The 20088-nt window shown below is 48.9% G+C and overlaps 1 protein-coding gene across 1 annotated transcript in view; it reads left to right on the plus strand.

The window, feature by feature from the left end:
* The window catches only part of exoc4 (exocyst complex component 4), a 283169-nt gene that overhangs the window by 211137 nt on the left and 51944 nt on the right, over positions 1-20088 (plus strand). Inside the window, 4 exon segments of the mRNA XM_029742408.1 lie at positions 2853-2989; positions 7614-7769; positions 14164-14248; positions 14250-14343. Coding sequence (XP_029598268.1) covers positions 2853-2989; positions 7614-7769; positions 14164-14248; positions 14250-14343 — 472 coding nt within the window.

Below are 20088 nucleotides of genomic sequence, written 5' to 3' on the forward strand. Positions count from 1 at the left end.
TTGACCGCGGCAGCTTTCCAATCTTTGGGAATCTCAGATGATACGAAAGAGAGGTTGAACAGGCTAGTAATAGGGGTTGCAACAATTTCAGCAGATAAAAAGAGAGAGTCTAGATTGTCTAGCCTGGCTGATTTGTAGCGGTCCAGGTTTGGCACCTATTTAAGAACATCAGCTATCTGGATTTGGGTGAAGGAGAAATGGGGGGGGCTTAGGCTAGTTGCTGTGGGGAGTGTAGGGCTGTTGACCGGGGTAGGGGTAGCCAGGTGGAAAGCATGGCCAGCCGTAGAAAAATGCTTATTGAAATTCTCAATTATAGTGGATTTATCAGTGGTGACCGTGTTTCCTAGCCTCAGTGCAGTGAGCAGCTGGGAGGAGGTGCTCTTTTTCTCCATTGTCTTTAGTGTCCCAGAACTTTTTTGAGTTTGTGCTACAGGATGCAAATTTCTGCTTGAAAAAGCTAGCCTTAGCTTTCCTAACTGCCTGTGTATATTGGTTCCTAATTTCCCTGAAAAGTTGCATATCACGGGGGATTTTCGATGCTAATGCAGAATGCCACAGGATGTTTTTGTGCTGATCAAGGGCAGTCAGGTCTGGAGAGAACCAAGGGCTATATCTGTTCCTTGTTCTACATTTTTTGAAAGGGACATGCTTATTTCAGATGGTGAAGAAGGCACTTTTAAAGAATGACCAGGCATCCTCTACTGGAGGCAATGGTGAGAGACTTGTTTCTGGAAAGGTGGATTTTTAAGCTCGAATTGTTTGGGTACAGACCTGGATAGTAAGACTGCAGGCTATCTCTGCAGTAGATTGCAACACCGCCCCCTTTGGCAGTTCTATCTTGTCGGAAAATGTTATAGTTAGGGATGGGAATTTCAGGGTTTTTGGTGGTTTTCCTGAGCCAGGATTCAGACACGGCTAGGACATCAGGGTTGGCAGAGTGTGCTAGGGCAGTGAATAAAACAAACTTAGGGAGGAGGCTTCTAATGTTAACATGCATGAAACCAAGGCTTTTACGGTTACAGAAGAAAACAAATGATAGCGCCTTGGGAATGGGAGTGGAGCTAGGCACTGCAGGGTCTGGATTAACCTCCACATCACCAGAGGAACAGAGGAGGAGTAGGATAAGGGTACGGCTAAATAAATGGTCATCTAATACGTTCAAAACAGAGAGTTAATTGAGCAGATTTTTGGGCACGGCAGAGTTGATTCAAGGCATAATGTACAGACAAAGGTATGGTAGGATGTGAATACAGTGAGGGTAAACCTGTGCATAGAGTGAAGATGAAAGAGATATAGTCTCTAGAAATATCATTTAAACCAGGTGACGTCACCGCATGTGTGGTAGGTGGAACTAAAGTGTTAAATAAGGTGTATTGAGCAGGGCTAGAGGCTCTACAGTGAAATAAGGCAATAATTACTAACCAAAATGGCAATGGACAAGGCATATTGACGTTAGCGAGAGGCATGCGTAGCCGATTGATCATAGGAGTCCAGTGAGTGGCTTCAGGCAGCTAGCGGGCCGGGGCTAGCAAGCTAACAGAAGGGCCTTGGAGGGACGTCGCGACGGAAGAAAGTCTGTTGTGGCCCCCTCGTGCTATTACGTCGGCAGACGGATCAGCTGCCTCTGAATGCAACGTCAACACAAGAACTGTTCGACGGGAGCGAGGTCCATACAGAAATGGTTTGTCGAGATTGGTGTGGAAGAACTTAACTGGCTTCCACATAGCCCTGACCTCAACCCCATTGAACACCTGTGGGATGAATTAGAACGCCGACTGCGAGCCAGGTCCCGCAGCAATGTTCCAACATCTAGTGGAAAGCCTTCCCAGAAGAGTGGAGGCTGTTATAGCTGCAAAGAGGGGAACCAACCTCATATTAATGCCCATGATTTTGGAATGAGATGTTTGACGAGCAGGTGTCCAAATACTTCTGGTCATGTAGTGTAGGTCTGTGGCAGTGGTGCCAAGTTAGGTGTGTGTATGTGTGTGTATTGAAGTGTCTGCTTCCGTCCTGCTATTTGTAACACTACTCTGGCTAACCTGTAATGACTGTAGTTTTGTCAGAGCTCGCTGGGGATCTTGTCATGCGTGTAGGCATAGGTACACACCTACACACACACTCACCTGATCTCTCTCTCACACACACACACCTCCTGCCACTCCTCTGACACGGTGGTATATCGTTGACAATGACAAGCTCCCAACAGCATCCAGTCCCTGACAGGAGAATATAGTCATTGTATTAGATTGGTTGCTTGCTGACGGCTTTGCACATCGGACAGGAGAGACTTGACAGTCCCACTCCTCAACACTGGTGTGACACTGCATCTGCTCTCCTTTTAGTGGCTGTAAGGAGATACTGCGTCCCAAATTGCACCTTATTCCCTATATAGTGTACTACTTTTGTCCAGAGTCCTGGGACCTGGTCAAAAGTAGTGCACTATATAGGGAATAGGGTGTCATTTGGGACTAAGTGATATGTTTCCTGGTTAAGGGAGGACAAGGGAGTGGCTGAATTACAAGGATCACTGGGCTCAGAGCTGAGGCGACAGTGACAGTTTTGTGGTTGAAATGAAACATGTTATGTGGGATGAGGTTAGGACTCTTTCACATTGTCAAACCACAATATGTTTCATATTTATTTATTTATTTATTTATTTGATATATAATTTGAACTGCATTCTTTTTTATAATGAGAACAAAGAGCAAAACAGTTTCACTCGTGTCTATAAGTATTAACAGCTGAAACATATTCTCTACCTCTATGTAAGGTAGAGAATTAGTTAGTCTGAAATGAAACATTTCATGTATAATTCTGAATGTATTAAGCCTGTATTTCTGTGTCCTCTCCAGAGCACAGTAGTAGTGGAGAAGTCCATCCAGGACCTGATGACTCTGATGCAGGACCTGAGTGCCTACTCCAACCAGTTCCTGGAGATGGTCTGTGACAAGCTGAAGGAGTACAAGGAGGTCTGCAACACCTCATACAGGTAAGAGTTAGACTGACTCAGGACCAGCTGAAGGAGAACAAGGAGGTCTGCAACACCTCATACAGGTAAGAGTTAGACTGACTCAGGACCAGCTGAAGGAGAACAAGGAGGTCTGCAACACCTCATACAGGTAAGAGTTAGACTGACTCAGGACCAGCTGAAGGAGAACAAGGAGGTCTGCAACACCTCATACAGGTAAGAGTTAGACTGACTCAGGACCAGCTGAAGGAGAACAAGGTCTGCAACACCTCATACAGGTAAGAGTTAGACTGACTCAGGACCAGCTGAAGGAGAACAAGGAGGTCTGCAACACCTCATACAGGTAAGAGTTAGACTGACTCAGGACCAGCTGAAGGAGAACAAGGAGGTCTGCAACACCTCATACAGGTAAGAGTTAGACTGACTCAGGACCAGCTGAAGGAGAACAAGGAGGTCTGCAACACCTCATACAGGTAAGAGTTAGACTGACTCAGGACCAGCTGAAGGAGAACAAGGAGGTCTGCAACACCTCATACAGGTAAGAGTTAGACTGACTCAGGACCAGCATGAGGAAAGTGGTTCCTCTCTTCCTTGCTAGAAGGTATAGAAACTCAAACTGTCAGTTTGTTCTGCTTGAGTGTATATTGGACTTCAGCAGTGCTCTCTCTCTCTCTGACACACCCTCACACCTGTGCTGTGTTTGTCTTCATCTGGCTGAACCCCAGGCTTAGGTTTAGGCTGACCTCTGTGCAGATGGAGACCCAGCGCTCTGCCGCCCCTCTACTCCTCCATCCTCTACCCCTCCATCCTCTACCCCTCCATCCTCTACCCCTCCATCCTCTACTCCTCCATCCTCTACCTCTCCATCCTCTACCCCTCCATCCTCTACCCCTCCATCCTCTACCCCTCCATCCTCTACCCCTCCATCCTCTACTCCTCCATCCTCTACCCCTCCATCCTCTACCCCTCCATCCTCTACTCCTCCATCCTCTACCCCTCCATCCTCTACCCCTCCATCCTCTACCCCTCCATCCTCTGCTCATCCATCCTCTACCCCTCCATCCTCTACCCTCCATCCTCTACCCCTCCATCCTCTACCCCTCCATCCTCCACCCCTCCATCCTCTAACCCCTCCATCCTCTACCCCTCCATTCTCTACCCCTCCATTCTCTACCCCTCCATTTCTCTACCTCTCCTCTACCCCTCCATCCTCTAACCCCTCCCATCCTCTACCCCTCCATCCTCTAACCCTCCATTCTCTACCTCTCCTCTACCCCCTCCATCCTCCACCCCTCCATCCTCCACCCCTCCATACTCTACCCCTCCATCTTCTACTTCGTCCATCCTCTACCCCTCATCCTCTACTTCCTCCAATCCTCTACTCTCTTCCACCCTCTACCCTCCATCCTCTACCCCTCCCTTCTCTACCTCTCCTCTACCCCTCCATCCTCTACCCCTCCATCCACTACCCCTCCATCCTCTACCCCTCCATCCTCTACCTCTCCTCTACCCCTCCATCCTCTACTCCTCCATCCTCTACCCCTCCATCCTCTACCCTCCATCCTCTACCCTCCATCCTCTACCCCTCCATCCTCTACCCCTCCATCCTACCCCTCCATCCTCTACCCCTCCATCCTCTACCCCCTCCATCATCTAACCCCTGCCATCCTCTACCCCGCCATCCTCTACCCCTCCATCCTCTACCCCTCCATCCTCTACCCCTCCTCCTCTCCCCTCCATCCTCTACCCCTCCATCCTCTACCCTCCATCCTCTACCCCTCCATCCTCTACCCCTCCATCCTCTACCCCTCCTCCTCTACCCCTCCATCCTCTACCCCTCTAGCCTCTAACCCCCTCCATCCGCCCTCCACCTCACCCTCCATCCTCCCGCCCTCCATCCTCTACCCTCCATCCTCTACCCTACTCTCCATCCTCTACCCTACTCTCCATCCTCTACCCTACTCTCCATCCTCTACCCTACTCTCCATCCTCTACCCTACTCTCCATCCTCTACCCCTCCTCTACTCCTCCATCCTCTACTCCTCCATCCTCTACCCCTCCATCCTCTACCCCTCCATCCTCTACCCCTCCTCTACTCCTCCATCCTCTACCCCTCCATCCTCTACCCCTCCTCTACTCCTCCATCCTCTACCCCTCCATCCTCTACCCCTCCATCCTCTACCCCTCCATCCCTCTACCCCTCCATCCTCCACCCCTCCATACTCTACCCCTCCATACTCTACCCCTCCATACTCTACCCCTCCATCCTCTACCCCTCCATCCTCTACCCCTCCTCCTCCATCCTCTACCCCTCCTCTACCCCTCCATCTTCTACTCATCCATCCTCTACCCCTCCATCCTCTACCTCTCCTCTACCCCTCCATCCTCTACCCCTCCATCCTCTACCCCTCCATCCTCTACTCCTCCATCCTCTATCCCTCCATCCTCTACCCCTCCTCTACCCCTCCATCCTCTACCCCGCCATCCTCTACCTCTCCACTACCCCTCTATCCTCTACCCCTCCATCCTCTACCTCTCCTCTACCCCTCCACCCTCTACCTCTCCTCTACCTCTCCTCTACCCCTCCACTCTCTACCTCTCCTCTACCCCTCCATCCTCTACTCCTCCATCCTCTACCCCTCCATCCTCTACCCTCCATCCTCTACCCCTCCATCCTCTACCCCTCCATCCTCTACCCCTCCATCTTCTACCTCTCCTCTACTCCTCCATCTTCTACCTCTCCTCTACTCCTCCATCTTCTACCTCTCCTCTACCCCTCTACCTCTCCTCTAAATCAAATCAAATCAAAATTTATTTATATAGCCCTTCGTACATCAGCTGAAATCTCAAAGTGCTGTACAGAAACCCAGCCTAAAACCCCAAACAGCAAGCAATGCATGTGAAAGAAGCACGGTGGCTGGGAAAAACTCCCTAGGAAAAACTCCTGAGAAAGGCCAAAAACCTAGGAAGAAACCTAGAGAGGAACCAGGCTATGAGGGGTGGCCAGTCCTCTTCTGGCTGTGCCGGGTGGATATTATAAACAGAACATGGTCAAGATGTTAAAATGTTCGTAAATGACCAGCATGGTCAAATAATAATAATCATAGTAATTGTCGAGGGTGCAACAAGCACGTCCGGTGAACAGGTCAGGGTTCCGTAGCCGCAGGCAGAACAGTTGAAACTGGAGCAGCAGCATGGCCAGGTGGACTGGGGACAGCAAGGAGTCATCATGCCAGGTAGTCCTGAGGCATGGTCCTAGGGCTCAGGTCCTCCGAGAGAAAGAAAGAAAGAGAGAATTAGAGAGAGCATATTTACATTCACACAGGACACCGGATAAGACAAGAGAATACTCCAGATGTAACAGACTGACCCTAGCCCCCCGACACATAAACTACTGCAGCATAAATACTGGAGGCTGAGACAGGAGGGATCAGAAGACACTGTGGCCCCATCCGATGATACCCCCGGACAGGGCCAAACAGGCAGGATATAACCCCACCCACTTTGCCAAAGCACAGCCCCCACACCACTAGAGGGATATCTACAACCACCAACTTACCGTCCGAGACAAGGCCGAGTATAGCCCACAAAGATGTCCGCCACGGCACAACCCAAGGGGGGGGCGCCAACCCAGACAGGGAAGACCACGTCAGTGGCTCAACCTACTCAAGTGACGCACCCCTCCCATGGACGGCATGGAAGAACACCAGTAAGTCAGTGACTCAGCCCCTGTAAAAGGGTTAGAGGCAGAGAATCCCAGTGGGAAGAGGGGAACCGACAAGGCAGAGACAGCAAGGGCGGTTCGTTGCTCCAGCCTTTCCGTTCACCTTCACACTCCTGGGCCAGACTATACTTAATCATAGGACCTACTGAAGAGATAAGTCTTCAGTAAAGACTTAAAGGTTGAGACTGAGTCTGCGTCTCTCACATGGGTAGGCAGACCATTCCATAAAATGGAGCTCTATAGGAGGAAAGCCCTACCTCCAGCCATTTGCTTAGAAATTCTAGGGACAATTAGGAGGCCTGCGTCTTGTGACCGTAGCGTACGTGTAGGTATGTACGGCAGGACCAAATCAGAAAGATAGGTAGGAGCAAGCCCATGTAATGCTTTGTAGGTTAGCAGTAAAACCTTGAAATCAGCCCTTGCCTTAACAGGAAGCCAGTGTAGGGAGGCTAGCACTGGAGTAATATGATCAAATTTTTGGTTCTAGTCAGGATTCTAGCAGCCGTATTTAGCACTAACTGAAGATTGTTTAGTGCTTTATCCGGGTAGCCGGAAAGTAGAGCATTGCAGTAGTCGAGCCTAGAAGTAACAAAAGCATGGATTAATTTTTCTGCGTCATTTTTGGACAGAAAGTTTCTGATTTTTGCAATCCATCTTCTACCTCTCCTCTACTCCTCCATCTTCTACCTCTCCTCTACCCCTCTACCTCTCCTCTCACCTGACTAGGTGTTACTCCCTCTATGGGTGTGGAAACTGTTCCTCAGCTGCCTGCTGTGTCTATGGGTGGTTCTGTGGACTCAAGCACTGATCCAGCTAAGCAGTTATCCTCATGCAGGCAATCTGTCTCCATCCACCCTCATGCTATGCTGTCTGTCTGTACTATACAGTTGATGATATCTCTCTCTGTCCTGTGTGTCCCAGGGGCATAGTCCAGTGTGAGGAGAAGCTGACCATCAGTGCGTCGTGGTCTAAGGACGAGGACATCAGCCGACTGCTCCAGTCTCTGCCCAACTGGGCTAACATGGCCCAGCCCAGACAGCTCCGACAGAAGAGAGAGGACGAGGAGGACTTCACCAGGTCATACACAAACACACAGAACAGTATCCTCACCCCCTCCACCCTAACACAAACACACAGAACAGTATCCTCACCCCCTCCACCCTAACACAAACACACAGAACAGTATCCTCACCCCTCCACCCTAACACAAACACACAGAACAGTATCCTCACCCCTCCACCCTAACACAAACACACAGAACAGTATCCTCACCACCCCTCCACCCTAACACAAACACACAGAGCAGTATCCTCACCACCCCTCCACCCTAACACACAGAACAGTATCCTCACCCCCCCTCCACCCTAACACAAACACACAGAACAGTATCCTCACCACCCCCTCCACCCTAACACAACACACAGAACAGTATCCTCACCCCTCCACCCTAACCCAAACACACAGAACAGTATCCTCACCCCCTCCACCCTAACACAAACACACAGAACAGTATCCTCACCCCCTCCACCCTAACACAAACACACAGAACAGTATCCTCACCCCTCCACCCTAACACAAACACACAGAACAGTATCCTCACCCCTCCACCCTACACAAACACACAGAACAGTATCCTCACCACCCCCTCCACCCTAACACAAACACACAGAGCAGTATCCTCACCACCCCTCCACCCTAACACACAGAACAGTATCCTCACCCCCCCTCCACCCTAACACAAACACACAGAACAGTATCCTCACCACCCCCTCCACCCTAACACAAACACACAGAACAGTATCCTCACCCCTCCACCCTAACACAAACACACAGAACAGTATCCTCAACCCCCCCCTCCACCCTAACACAAACACACAGAACAGTATCCTCACCTCCCCCTCCACCCTAACACAAACACACAGAACAGTATCCTCACCACCCCTCCACCCTAACACAAACACACAGAACAGTATCCTCACCCCCCTCCACCCTAACACAAACACACAGAACAGTATCCTCACCACCCCTCCACCCTAACACAAACACACAGAACAGTATCCTCACCACCCCTCCACCCTAACACAAACACACAGAACAGTATCCTCACCACCCCCCCCCCCCCACACAAACACACAGAAACAATATTCTCACCTCCCCTCCACCCTAAACACAACACACAGAACAGTATCCTCCCCCCCCTCCACCCTAACACAAACACACAGAACAGTATCCTCACCTCCTCCCTCCACCCTAACACAAACACACAGAACAGTATCCTCACCCCCTCCACCCTAACACAAACACACAGAACAGTATCCTCACTCCCTCCACCCTAACACAAACACACAGAACAGTATCCCTCACCACCTTCTCCACCCTAACACAAACACACAGAACAGTATCCTCACCTCCCCCTCCACCCTAACACAAACACACAGAACAGTATCCTCACCTCCCCCTCCACCCTAACACAAACACACAGAACAGTATCCTCACTCCCCTCCACCCTAACACAAACACACAGAACAGTATCCTCACCACCCCTCCACCCTAACACAAACACACAGAACAGTATCCTCACCACCCCTCCACCCTAACACAAACACACAGAACAGTATCCTCACCACCCCCTCCACCCTAACACAAACACACAGAACAGTATCCTCACCACCCCCCTCCACCCTAACACAAACACACAGAACAGTATCCTCACACCCCCTCCACCCTAACACAAACACACAGAACAGTATCCTCACCACCCCTCCACCCTAACACAAACACACAGAACAGTATCCTCACCAACCCTCCACCCTAACACAAACACACAGAAACAGTATCCTCACCACCCCTCCACCCTAACACAAACACACAGAACAGTATCCTCACCACCCCTCCACCCTAACACAAACACACAGAACAGTATCCTCACCACCCCTCCACCCTAACACAAACACACAGACCAGTATCCTCACCACCCCTCCACCCTAACACAAACACACAGAACAGTATCCTCACCACCCCTCCACCCTAACACAAACACACAGAACAGTATCCTCACCACCCCTCCACCCTAACACAAACACACAGAACAGTATCCTCACCACCCCTCCACCCTAACACAAACACACAGAACAGTATCCTCACCACCTCCACCCTAACACAAACACACAGAACAGTATCCTCACCACCCTCCACCCTAACACAAACACACAGAACAGTATCCTCACCACCCCTCCACCCTAACACAAACACACAGAACAGTAATCCTCACCACCCCTCCACCCTAACACAAACACACAGAACAGTATCCTCACCACCCCCTCCACCCTAACACAAACACACAGAACAGTATCCTCACCACCCCTCCACCCTAACACAAACACACAGAACAGTATCCTCACCACCTCCACCCTAACACAAACACACAGAACAGTATCCTCACCACCTCCACCCTAACACAAACACACAGAACAGTATCCTCACCACCCCCACCCACCACAAACACACAGAACAGTATCCTCACCACCCCCCCACCCTAACACAAACACACAGAACAGTATCCTCACCACCTCCACCCTAACACAAACACACAGAACAGTATCCTCACCACCTCCACCCTAACACAAACACACAGAACAGTATCCTCACCACCCCTCCACCCTAACAACAAACACACAGAACAGTATCCTCACACCCCCTCCACCCTAACACAAACACACAGAACAGTATCCTCACCACCCCCTCCACCCTAACACAAACACACAGAACAGTATCCTCACAACCCCTCCACCTAACACAACACACAGAACAGTATCCTCACCACCCCCTCCACCCTAACACAAACACACAGAACAGTATCCTCACCACCCCTCCACCCTAACACAAACACACAGAACAGTATCCTCACCACCCCCTCCACCCTAACACAAACACACAGAACAGTATCCTCACCACCCTCCACCCTAACACAAACACACAGAACAGTATCCTCACCACCCCCTCCACCCTAACACAAACACACAGAACAGTATCCTCACTCCCTCCACCCTAACACAAACACACAGAACAGTATCCTCACCACCCCCTCCACCCTAACACAAACACACAGAACAGTATCCTCACCACCCCCTCCACCCTAACACAAACACACAGAAACAGTATCCTCACCCCTCCACCCTAACACAAACACACAGAACAGTATCCTCACCCCCTCCACCCTAACACAAACACACAGAACAGTATCCTCACCACCCCTCCACCCTAACACAAACACACAGAACAGTATCCTCACCCCTCCACCCTAACACAAACACACAGAACAGTATCCTCACCACCCCCTCCACCCTAACACAAACACACAGAACAGTATCCTCACCACCCCTCCACCCTAACACAAACACACAGAACAGTATCCTCACCACCCCTCCACCCTAACCCAAACACACAGAACAGTATCCTCACCACCCCTCCATCCTAACACAAACACACAGAACAGTATCCTCACCCCCTCCACCCTAACACAAACACACAGAACAGTATCCTCACTCCCTCCACCCTAACACAAACACACAGAACAGTATCCTCACCACCCCCTCCACCCTAACACAAACACACAGAACAGTATCCTCACCCCTCCACCCTAACACAAACACACAGAACAGTATCCTCACCCCTCCAGCCCTTCATCAACATGCTGTGGTTGAACAAGACAGTCATGTACAGGAAGTAGTGATTGCCCCATTAGGATGTAACGTTATTTATCTGAAGGAAGGAGGGAACCAAATCATTTGGGAGAAGAAGGTGGGTCATTCTTATTGACAGAGCTTTCAACGTGTGCTGTCTTCAGGATGGATGCTCACCGGCCTGGAATTGTAAATTAAATAAATCAATGAATGGGTGATGGATTTAAATGCAAGGAGAATCTTTGAGGCTTTTTTAATTTGAGTCACAACCACAGTCATTTTCAACATTGTTTGGAGGGATTAGAGGCTCCACGTCTGGCAACCCCAGCTCTCCTTTTGATCCACGCTGCAGTAATAAGGTCCCTGCTTGGAACAAGTCATTCAGTTCTTCCTGCTCTCCTTCATTCTCTGTTTTCTTTTTCTCTCTCTCTTTCATTCTCAGTTTTCTCTCTCACTTCTTTCGTTCTCTGTTTTCTCTCTCACTTTCTTTCTCTCTCTCTCTCTTTCATTCTCTTTTTTCTCTCTCACTTTCTTTCTCTCTCTTTCATTCTCTGTTTTCTCTCTTCATCTCTGTTTTCTCTCTCTTTCATTCTCTGTTTTCTCTCTCACTTTCTTTCTCTCTCTCTTTCATTCTCTGTTTTCTCTCTCTCTCTTTCATTCTCTGTTTTCTCTCTCTTTCATTCTCTGTTTTCTCTCTCACTCTCTTTCTCTCTCACTCTCTTTCTCTCTCTCTCTTTCTCCCTCTCTCTTTCGAGTTTTGATATTTAAGTGAATTCACCAAGGCTGCTAGTTGGTAGTCACACAAAAAAATGAGGATATTCTTTGCTGTGTTCTCCTCAAGGCTGTGTTCTCCTCAAGGCTGTGTTCTTGTCAAGTGTCTGCCAGCATGTGTGAAGTCTGAAACGTCACATTGCCTTAAAATAGAGCTATCTTTCTTTCTTTCTTTCTCTCTTTCTCTCTTTCTCTCTCTTTCTGTCTCTGTCTCTCTCTGTCTCTGTCTCTCTGTCTGTCTCTGTCTGTCTCTGTCTCTCTCTCTCTATCTGCTTCAGTTACTAGCTCGTCATTGGGCCTGTGGTGACTGAACTAAGTTAGTCAGTCCTAAATCAAAGTAAAGGTTATTACTGGAAGCCCAAGGCCTCATTTAGATGCATGCTGGAGTTGATGTGACTGGTCTGTCTGTCCGTCCGTCCAGGGTCCAGCTCCACACGGTGCCAGCCGTCCTCTGTGCAGGGGACCGTGGGATTGTTATTATAGTCCCCCCCTAATCCTCCTCACCCTCAAATAAATGTCCTTCTCCTTTTCACTATCCTCCTGCCTTCCACTACTGTCCTCCTCCTTCATTCTAGGGAATCCTTATCTGGAACTGTTGGCAGGTTTTAAGCCCCTAATCTTAATGCACGACCATATCCAGAAGAGAAACCCTTCTCTCTCTACCCTGGTCCCAGAGCTTCCATCTCCTATATCCAGAAGAGAACCCTTCTCTCTCTACCCTGGTCCCAGAGCTTCCATCTCCTATATCCAGAAGAAAAACCATTCTCTCTCTCTACCCTGGTCCCAGAGCTTCCCATCTCCTATATCCAGAAGAGAAACCCTTCTCTCTCTACCCTGGTCCCAGAGCTTCCCATCTCCTATATCCAGAGAGAAACCCTTCTCTCTCTCTAACCTGGTCCCAGAGCTTCCCATCTCCTATATCCAGAAGAGAAACCCTCTCTCTCTACCCTGGTCCAGAGCTTCCATCTCCAATATCCAAGAGAAACCCTTCTCTCTCTACCCTGGTCCCAGAGCTTCCCATCTCCTATATCCAGAAGAGAAACCCTTCTCTCTCTACCCTGGTCCCAGAGCTTCCATCTCCTATATCCAGAAGGGAAAACCCTTCTCTCTCTACCTGGTCCCAGAGCTTCCCATCTCCTATATCCAGAAGAGAAACCCTTCTCTCTCTACCCTGGTCCCAGAGCTTCCCATCTCCTATATCCAGAAGAGAAACCCTTCTCTCTCTACCCTGGTCCCAGAGCTTCCCATCTCCTATATCCAGAAGAGAAACCCTTCTCTCTCTACCCTGGTCCCAGAGCTTCCCATCTCCTATATCCAGAAGAGAAACCCTTCTCTCTCTCTTCCCTGGTCCACAGAGCTTCCATCTCCTGTTGCCAAACAATGACCAAAGAATTTGGAAAGATGGTACAAACCGATCTGGGACCAGGCTAACCCTTGTTTGAATATCAGGCTCTTAGTTCAAACAGATCTGGGACCAGGCTAGACCTTGTTTGAAGATCAGGCACTTCAAACAGATCTGGGACCAGGCTAGACCTTGTTTGAAGATCAGGCACTTCAAACAGATCTGGGACCAGGCTAGCCCTTGTTTGAAGATCAAGCAGTTAGTTCAAACAGATCTGGGACCAGGCTAAGCCTTGTTTGAAGATCAGGCAGTTAGTTCAAACAGATCTGGGACCAGGCTAAGCCTTGTTTGAAGATCAGGCAGTTAGTTCAAACAGATCTGGGACCAGGCTAAGCCTTGTTTGAAGATCAGGCAGTTAGTTCAAACAGATCTGGGACCAGGCTAAGCCTTGTTTGAAGATCAGGCAGTTAGTTCAAACAGATCTGGGACCAGGCTAAGCCTCGTTTGAAGATCAGGCAGTTACTTCTAACTACTCTCATGACCATTTTAGAACCTGTCTAGAACGTATCACATTGACTGATTTTGTCTAATATAACTTTTTTAATTTCCTCTCTCCTCTTCCATTCCCTCTCTCCTCCTCCATTCCCTCTCTCCTCCTCCATTCCCACCGATCCAGGACGGCGTTTGCCAAGGAGTCAGAGGTGCTGACGGGTAACCTGGGTGACAAGCTGATCCCGCAGAACGAGATCCTGCGTGACGTGAGGCGACCTGAAGGCCCTGGCCAACCTGCAGGAGAGCATGGAGTGGCTGTCCTCCAGACTCAAAGGCTTCTTCATCAACCTGCCCCATGCTGCCAGTGAGTATACACGCACACATGCAGAGACAGGCATACATACATACACACACACCTTATGGCTTCCATTCATGCAGGGTTGGTGGGGTGTGCGTGGGGAGGGGTGCGGGGGTGAGGTGTATGTGGACTGAAGGACTGCTTGTTCAACACCTGTCCTACACAGCCAATGAATGAACAGTATACAACACAAGCAGAGGTTCCATATTGCTAACATGTCTAACGTTTTGTTCTAATGACTGTACATACTGCCACTAGTATACACATCCACTCCCAATGTATATGTACACACACTGTAGTCTGACACCTTAAGAGTCATGATTAGTAGCAGTAGCTGAAGTTATTTATTCTCTCAGACACACACACACACACACACACACACCACACACACACACACACACACACGCAGCAGTAGTTTTCCTTTCTGTCATTAGAGTTTGTCTGAGTGAATGACCTAATTAGAGGCAGGTAGGAGGGCCTCCAGACACACACACCACTTTATCCACGCTCTAATTAGTCCTGGAAGTGTGTGTGGTTTGTTTCAGAACTGTCAGACCTTTTACTCACTGTCTTTACAGAGACCTCATTTATCAGTGATCATGGCTGTGTGTTCCATTGTCATCAGCAGAAACACACCACACACACACACGTAAAAAGGACACAGCCCATCTTAAGCTCAGCATTGGTGATCACCTGTTCCAGAGCATGAAAGTGACTGAGTTCTTCCTCTGTTGCGTCCCATGTCACCTCCTTCATTTTACACCTTTAAAAGTTCCCATTTCCTCTGTGAACTTCCCTTTCAGAACGACTTAAATGAGGGATTTTCTTTCTATTGTTTTTTGGGGGGGAGGGGGGGAGGAGACAGTCGGAGCGCTGTTCCTTCCTCCTCGGCAGCTCAGATAAGAATTCAATAAGAGAACGAGCGGCGAACGTGGCATAATTATCATTAATTCTGCCGAGTGGCATTAATGGAGTGCGTTTTATCGTGGCGGGACAGCCACAGTATTGTTCATTATTTAGTGTTTGCCTAGGTTGATGGGGCTCGGCGCGGGATGGCGGAGGGAGAGAAAAAAACCTCCCTTCTTATCTCTCCGTTTCCCCCTTCTTCCCTAAATTGGATTTTATATTACAGAGGTAGTCAGGTATGGACAAGTCATTTTCTTTCTCTTGTCTTCCTCGACTCGTACACGTTTTCTTCTCTCTCTCTCTGCGGTGTGATGGCCGTGCTAGATGAAGGAATCTTTCAGTCGGGCCGGCTGTCCTTTGGAGTGTGGCGAGGTCCTGTAGCACCCATGTTCCTCCACGGTAGTGGAACGAATGAACGACCTTGAGACAGACAGGTCCAGAGTCATAGAGTTTAGTCATTGAGGTTTCTACCAAAAGCATTACGATACATAAAGCATTTACGTGAAACCACATCACTTGATTGATTGATTTAATGTATTGGATAATTAACAATCAACATTACATACATTAAACACCAAGCTTATTTCTGTTGTTGTCCTCCTCATTCTCTGATAGGGCTGTTTCAGGCAGGAAGTGTGGGACTGCGGTGTCATTGTCGTTCCTGTGTGTTTCAGTTGGAGCGTTGTTTAAAAGAGGAGGGCAGAGCACTATGGAGGGATATTAGTTCCAACAGATGTATTGTGAATGAAATCATAGTAAGACCATAACTGTTGGACATACTAACAGGGGACCGGCGTAAGCGGAGTCGGTGTGTAATCTGTGAACTACCATATACAGCTGGTACAGTACGCTGATGCTCTGCTATACTGTTAATCTATCAGCCAAGTTATTTACAGAACCAACATCGGCCCCCCAAAGGAGTGGCGCTACGGTCTGAGGCACTGCATCTCAGTGCTAGAGGCGTTACTACAGACCCTGGTTCAATTCCAGGCTGTATCACAGCGGTCTAAGGCACTGCATCTCAGTGCTAGAGGTGTTACTACCGACCCTGGTTCGATTCCAGGCTGTATCACAACCGACCGTGATTGGGAGTCAGATAGGGTGGTGCACAATTGGCCCAGCGTCGTCTGGGTTTGGCCGGGGTAGGCCGTCATTGTAAATAAGAATTTGTTCTTAACTGACTTGCCTAGTTAAATAAAGGTTAATTAAAAAATGTAAAAGGACAATGCTAGGATAATGCCCAGCCTCGTATGCAGGAGGTAGAGCGACCCAGAGAAATCAGTCTAAGATGGACATTTCCTATAATCACCTCCCAATGTCTGTGGCTGGGCTGCATCTGTAAAACACACGCACAACACACACACACACACACACACACACACACACACACACACACACACACGCACACACGCACACACACACACACACACACAGAGAGACACACACAGAGAGAGACACAGAGACAGGGATAAGGCAAGGAGAAGATTAGCATGATAAATACACACTGCCTCTGTCAAGACGCTGCTGAATCTTAATTTAATCTTAATTTGATTAAACAATCGTTGTGTATGGTGTGTGTGGGTATGTGTGTTTGATATGACAGAGAGACAGCGGTCATCCAGTGTGTGTGTGTACTCTAATGGTGACTGGCCGTGAGGGTGGCAAGGGCGAGGGTCTTATCGCCCATCTGGGCGCCGCTCTGGACGCCTAATCCTCTCAGACAATATTTACCTGAGTTGACACACACACAACCAACACACACAACACACACACACTGAGGGCACCTGCCAATGTGATGGCCGCTTTCTGCTGGGAACAGCTGTGTGTGTATGTTTCTAAAAACTGGATCTGCGGGCATGTCTGTCTGTCTAGCTATCTGTCTGTCTGGCTGTCATGTCTCTGTCTGTCTGGCTGTCATGTCTGTCTAGCTATCTGTCTGTCTAACTACCATGTCTGTCTGACTCATGTCTTTCTGACTGTCCTGTCTGTCTGACTCATGTCTGTCTGACTGTCATGTATGTCTGTCTAGGCTATCTGTCTGACTGTCATGTCTGTCTGTCTAGCTATCTGTCTGTCTACTATCATGTCTGTCTGACTGTCATGTCTGTCTGACTGTCATGTCTGTCTGACTGTCATGTCTGTCTGACTGTCATGTCTGTCTGACTGTCATGTCTGTCTGACTGACTGTCATGTCTATCTGACTGTCATGTCTGTCTGACTGTCATGTCTGTCTGACTGACTGTCTATCTGACTGTCATGTCTGTCTGACTGTCATGTCTGTCTGTCTAGCTATCTGTCTGTCTAACTATCATGTCTGTCTGACTGTCATGTCTGTCTGTCTAGCTATCTGTCTGTCTAACAATCATGTCTGTCTGACTGTCATGTCTGTCTGACTGTCATGTCTGTCTGACTGACTGTCATGTCTATCTGACTGTCATGTCTGACTGTCATGTCTGTCTGACTGTCATGTCTGTCTGACTGTCATGTCTGTCTGTCTGACTGTCATGTCTGTCTGTCTGACTGTCATGTCTGTCTGGCTGACTCATGTCTGTCTGACTCATGTCTGTCTGACTGTCATGTCTGTCTGGCTGTTCTGTCTGTCTGACTCATGTCTGTCTGACTTATGTCTGTCTGACTCATGTCTGTCTGATTGTCATGTCTGTCTGGTTGTCATGTCTGTCTGGTTGTCATGTGTTTTAATGTTTCATTCATCTGTTTGTGTGAGTGAGTGTTTATTGTTCATATAAACTGGGTGGTTCGAGCGCTGAAGGCTGATTGGCTGACAGCTGTGGTATATTTAAGCAAAAAGCCTGAGGGGGTGTGATATATGTCCAATATACCACGGCTAAGGGCTGTTCTTACGCATGACGCAATGTGGAGTGCCTGGATACATTGGCCATATACCACAAACCCCAGAGGTGCCTTACTGCTATTATAAACTGGTTACCAACGTAATTAGAGCATTAAAAATACATGTTATGTCATACCCGTGATAGTACCCTACTCCCTATATCAGAGGTAGATAGTACCCTACTCCCTACATCAGAGGTAGATAGCACCCTACTCCCTACAGCAGAGGTAGATAGCACCCTACTCCCTACATCAGAGGTAGATAGCACCCTACTCCCTACATCAGAGGTAGATAGTACCCTACTCCCTACATCAGGGGTAGATAGTACCCTACTCCCTACATCAGGGGTAGATAGTACCCTACTCCTTACATCAGAGGTAGATAGCACCCTACTCCCTACATCAGAGGTAGATAGCACCCTACTCCCTACAGCAGAGGTAGATAGCACCCTACTCCCTACATCAGGGGTAGATAGTACCCTACTCCCTACATCAGGGGTAGATAGTACCCTACTCCCTACATCAGGGGTAGATAGTACCCTACTCCCTACATCAGGGGTAGATAGCACCCTACTCCCTACATCAGAGGTAGATAGTACCCTACTCCCTACATCAGGGGTAGATAGTACCCTACTCCCTACAGCAGAGGGAGATAGCACCCTACTCCCTACATCAGGGGTAGATAGCACCCTACTCCCTACATCAGGGTTAGATAGTACCCTACTCCCTACATCAGGGGTAGATAGCACCCTGCTCCCTACATCAGAGGTAGATAGCACCCTACTCCCTACATCAGAGGTAGATAGTACCCTGCTCCCTACATCAGAGGTAGATAGCACCCTACTCCCTACATCAGAGGTAGATAGTACCCTGCTCCCTACATCAGAGGTAGATAGTACCCTACTCCCTACATCAGAGGTAGATAGTACCCTACTCCCTACATCAGGGGTAGATAGTACCCTACTCCCTACATCAGAGGTAGATAGTACCCTACTCCCTACATCAGAGGTAGATAGTACCCTACTCCCTACATCAGGGGTAGATAGCACCCTACTCCCTACATCAGGGGTAGATAGCACCCTACTCCCTACATCAGGGGTAGATAGCACCCTACTCCCTACATCAGGGGTAGATAGCACCCTACTCCCTACATCAGGGGTAGATAGCACCCTACTCCCTACATCAGAGGTAGATAGCACCCTACTCCCTACATCAGAGGTAGATAGTACCCTGCTCCCTACATCAGAGGTAGATAGTACCCTACTCCCTACATCAGAGGTAGATAGTACCCTGCTCCCTACATCAGAGGTAGATAGCACCCTACTCCCTACATCAGAGGTAGATAGTACCCTACTCCCTACATCAGAGGTAGATAGTACCCTACTCCCTACATCAGGGGTAGATAGCACCCTACTCCCTACATCAGAGGTAGATAGCACCCTACTCCCTACATCAGGGGTAGATAGTACCCCTACTCCCTACATCAGAGGTAGATAGGCACCCTACTCCCTACATCAGGGGTAGATAGTACCCTACATCAGAGGGTAGATAGCACCCTACTCCCTACATCAGGGGTAGATAGTACCCTACTCCCTACATCAGGGGTAGATAGCACCCTACTCCCTACATCAGGGGTAGATAGCACCCTACTCCCTACATCAGAGGTAGATAGCACCCTACTCCCTACATCAGAGGTAGATAGCACCCTACTCCCTACATCAGAGGTAGATAGCACCCTACTCCCTACATCAGAGGTAGATAGTACCCTGCTCCCTACATCAGAGGTAGATAGCACCCTACTCCCTACATCAGAGGTAGATAGTACCCTACTCCCTACATCAGAGGTAGATAGTACCCTACTCCCTTCATCAGAGGTAGATAGTACCCTACTCCCTACATCAGGGGTAGATAGCACCCTACTCCCTACATCAGAGGTAGATAGCACCCTACTCCCTACATCAGGGTTAGATAGTACCCTACATCAGAGGTAGATAG

This window comes from Salmo trutta, chromosome 40, assembly GCF_901001165.1.
Source record: "Salmo trutta chromosome 40, fSalTru1.1, whole genome shotgun sequence".
In the NCBI taxonomy this organism is placed as follows: Eukaryota; Metazoa; Chordata; class Actinopteri; order Salmoniformes; family Salmonidae; genus Salmo; species Salmo trutta.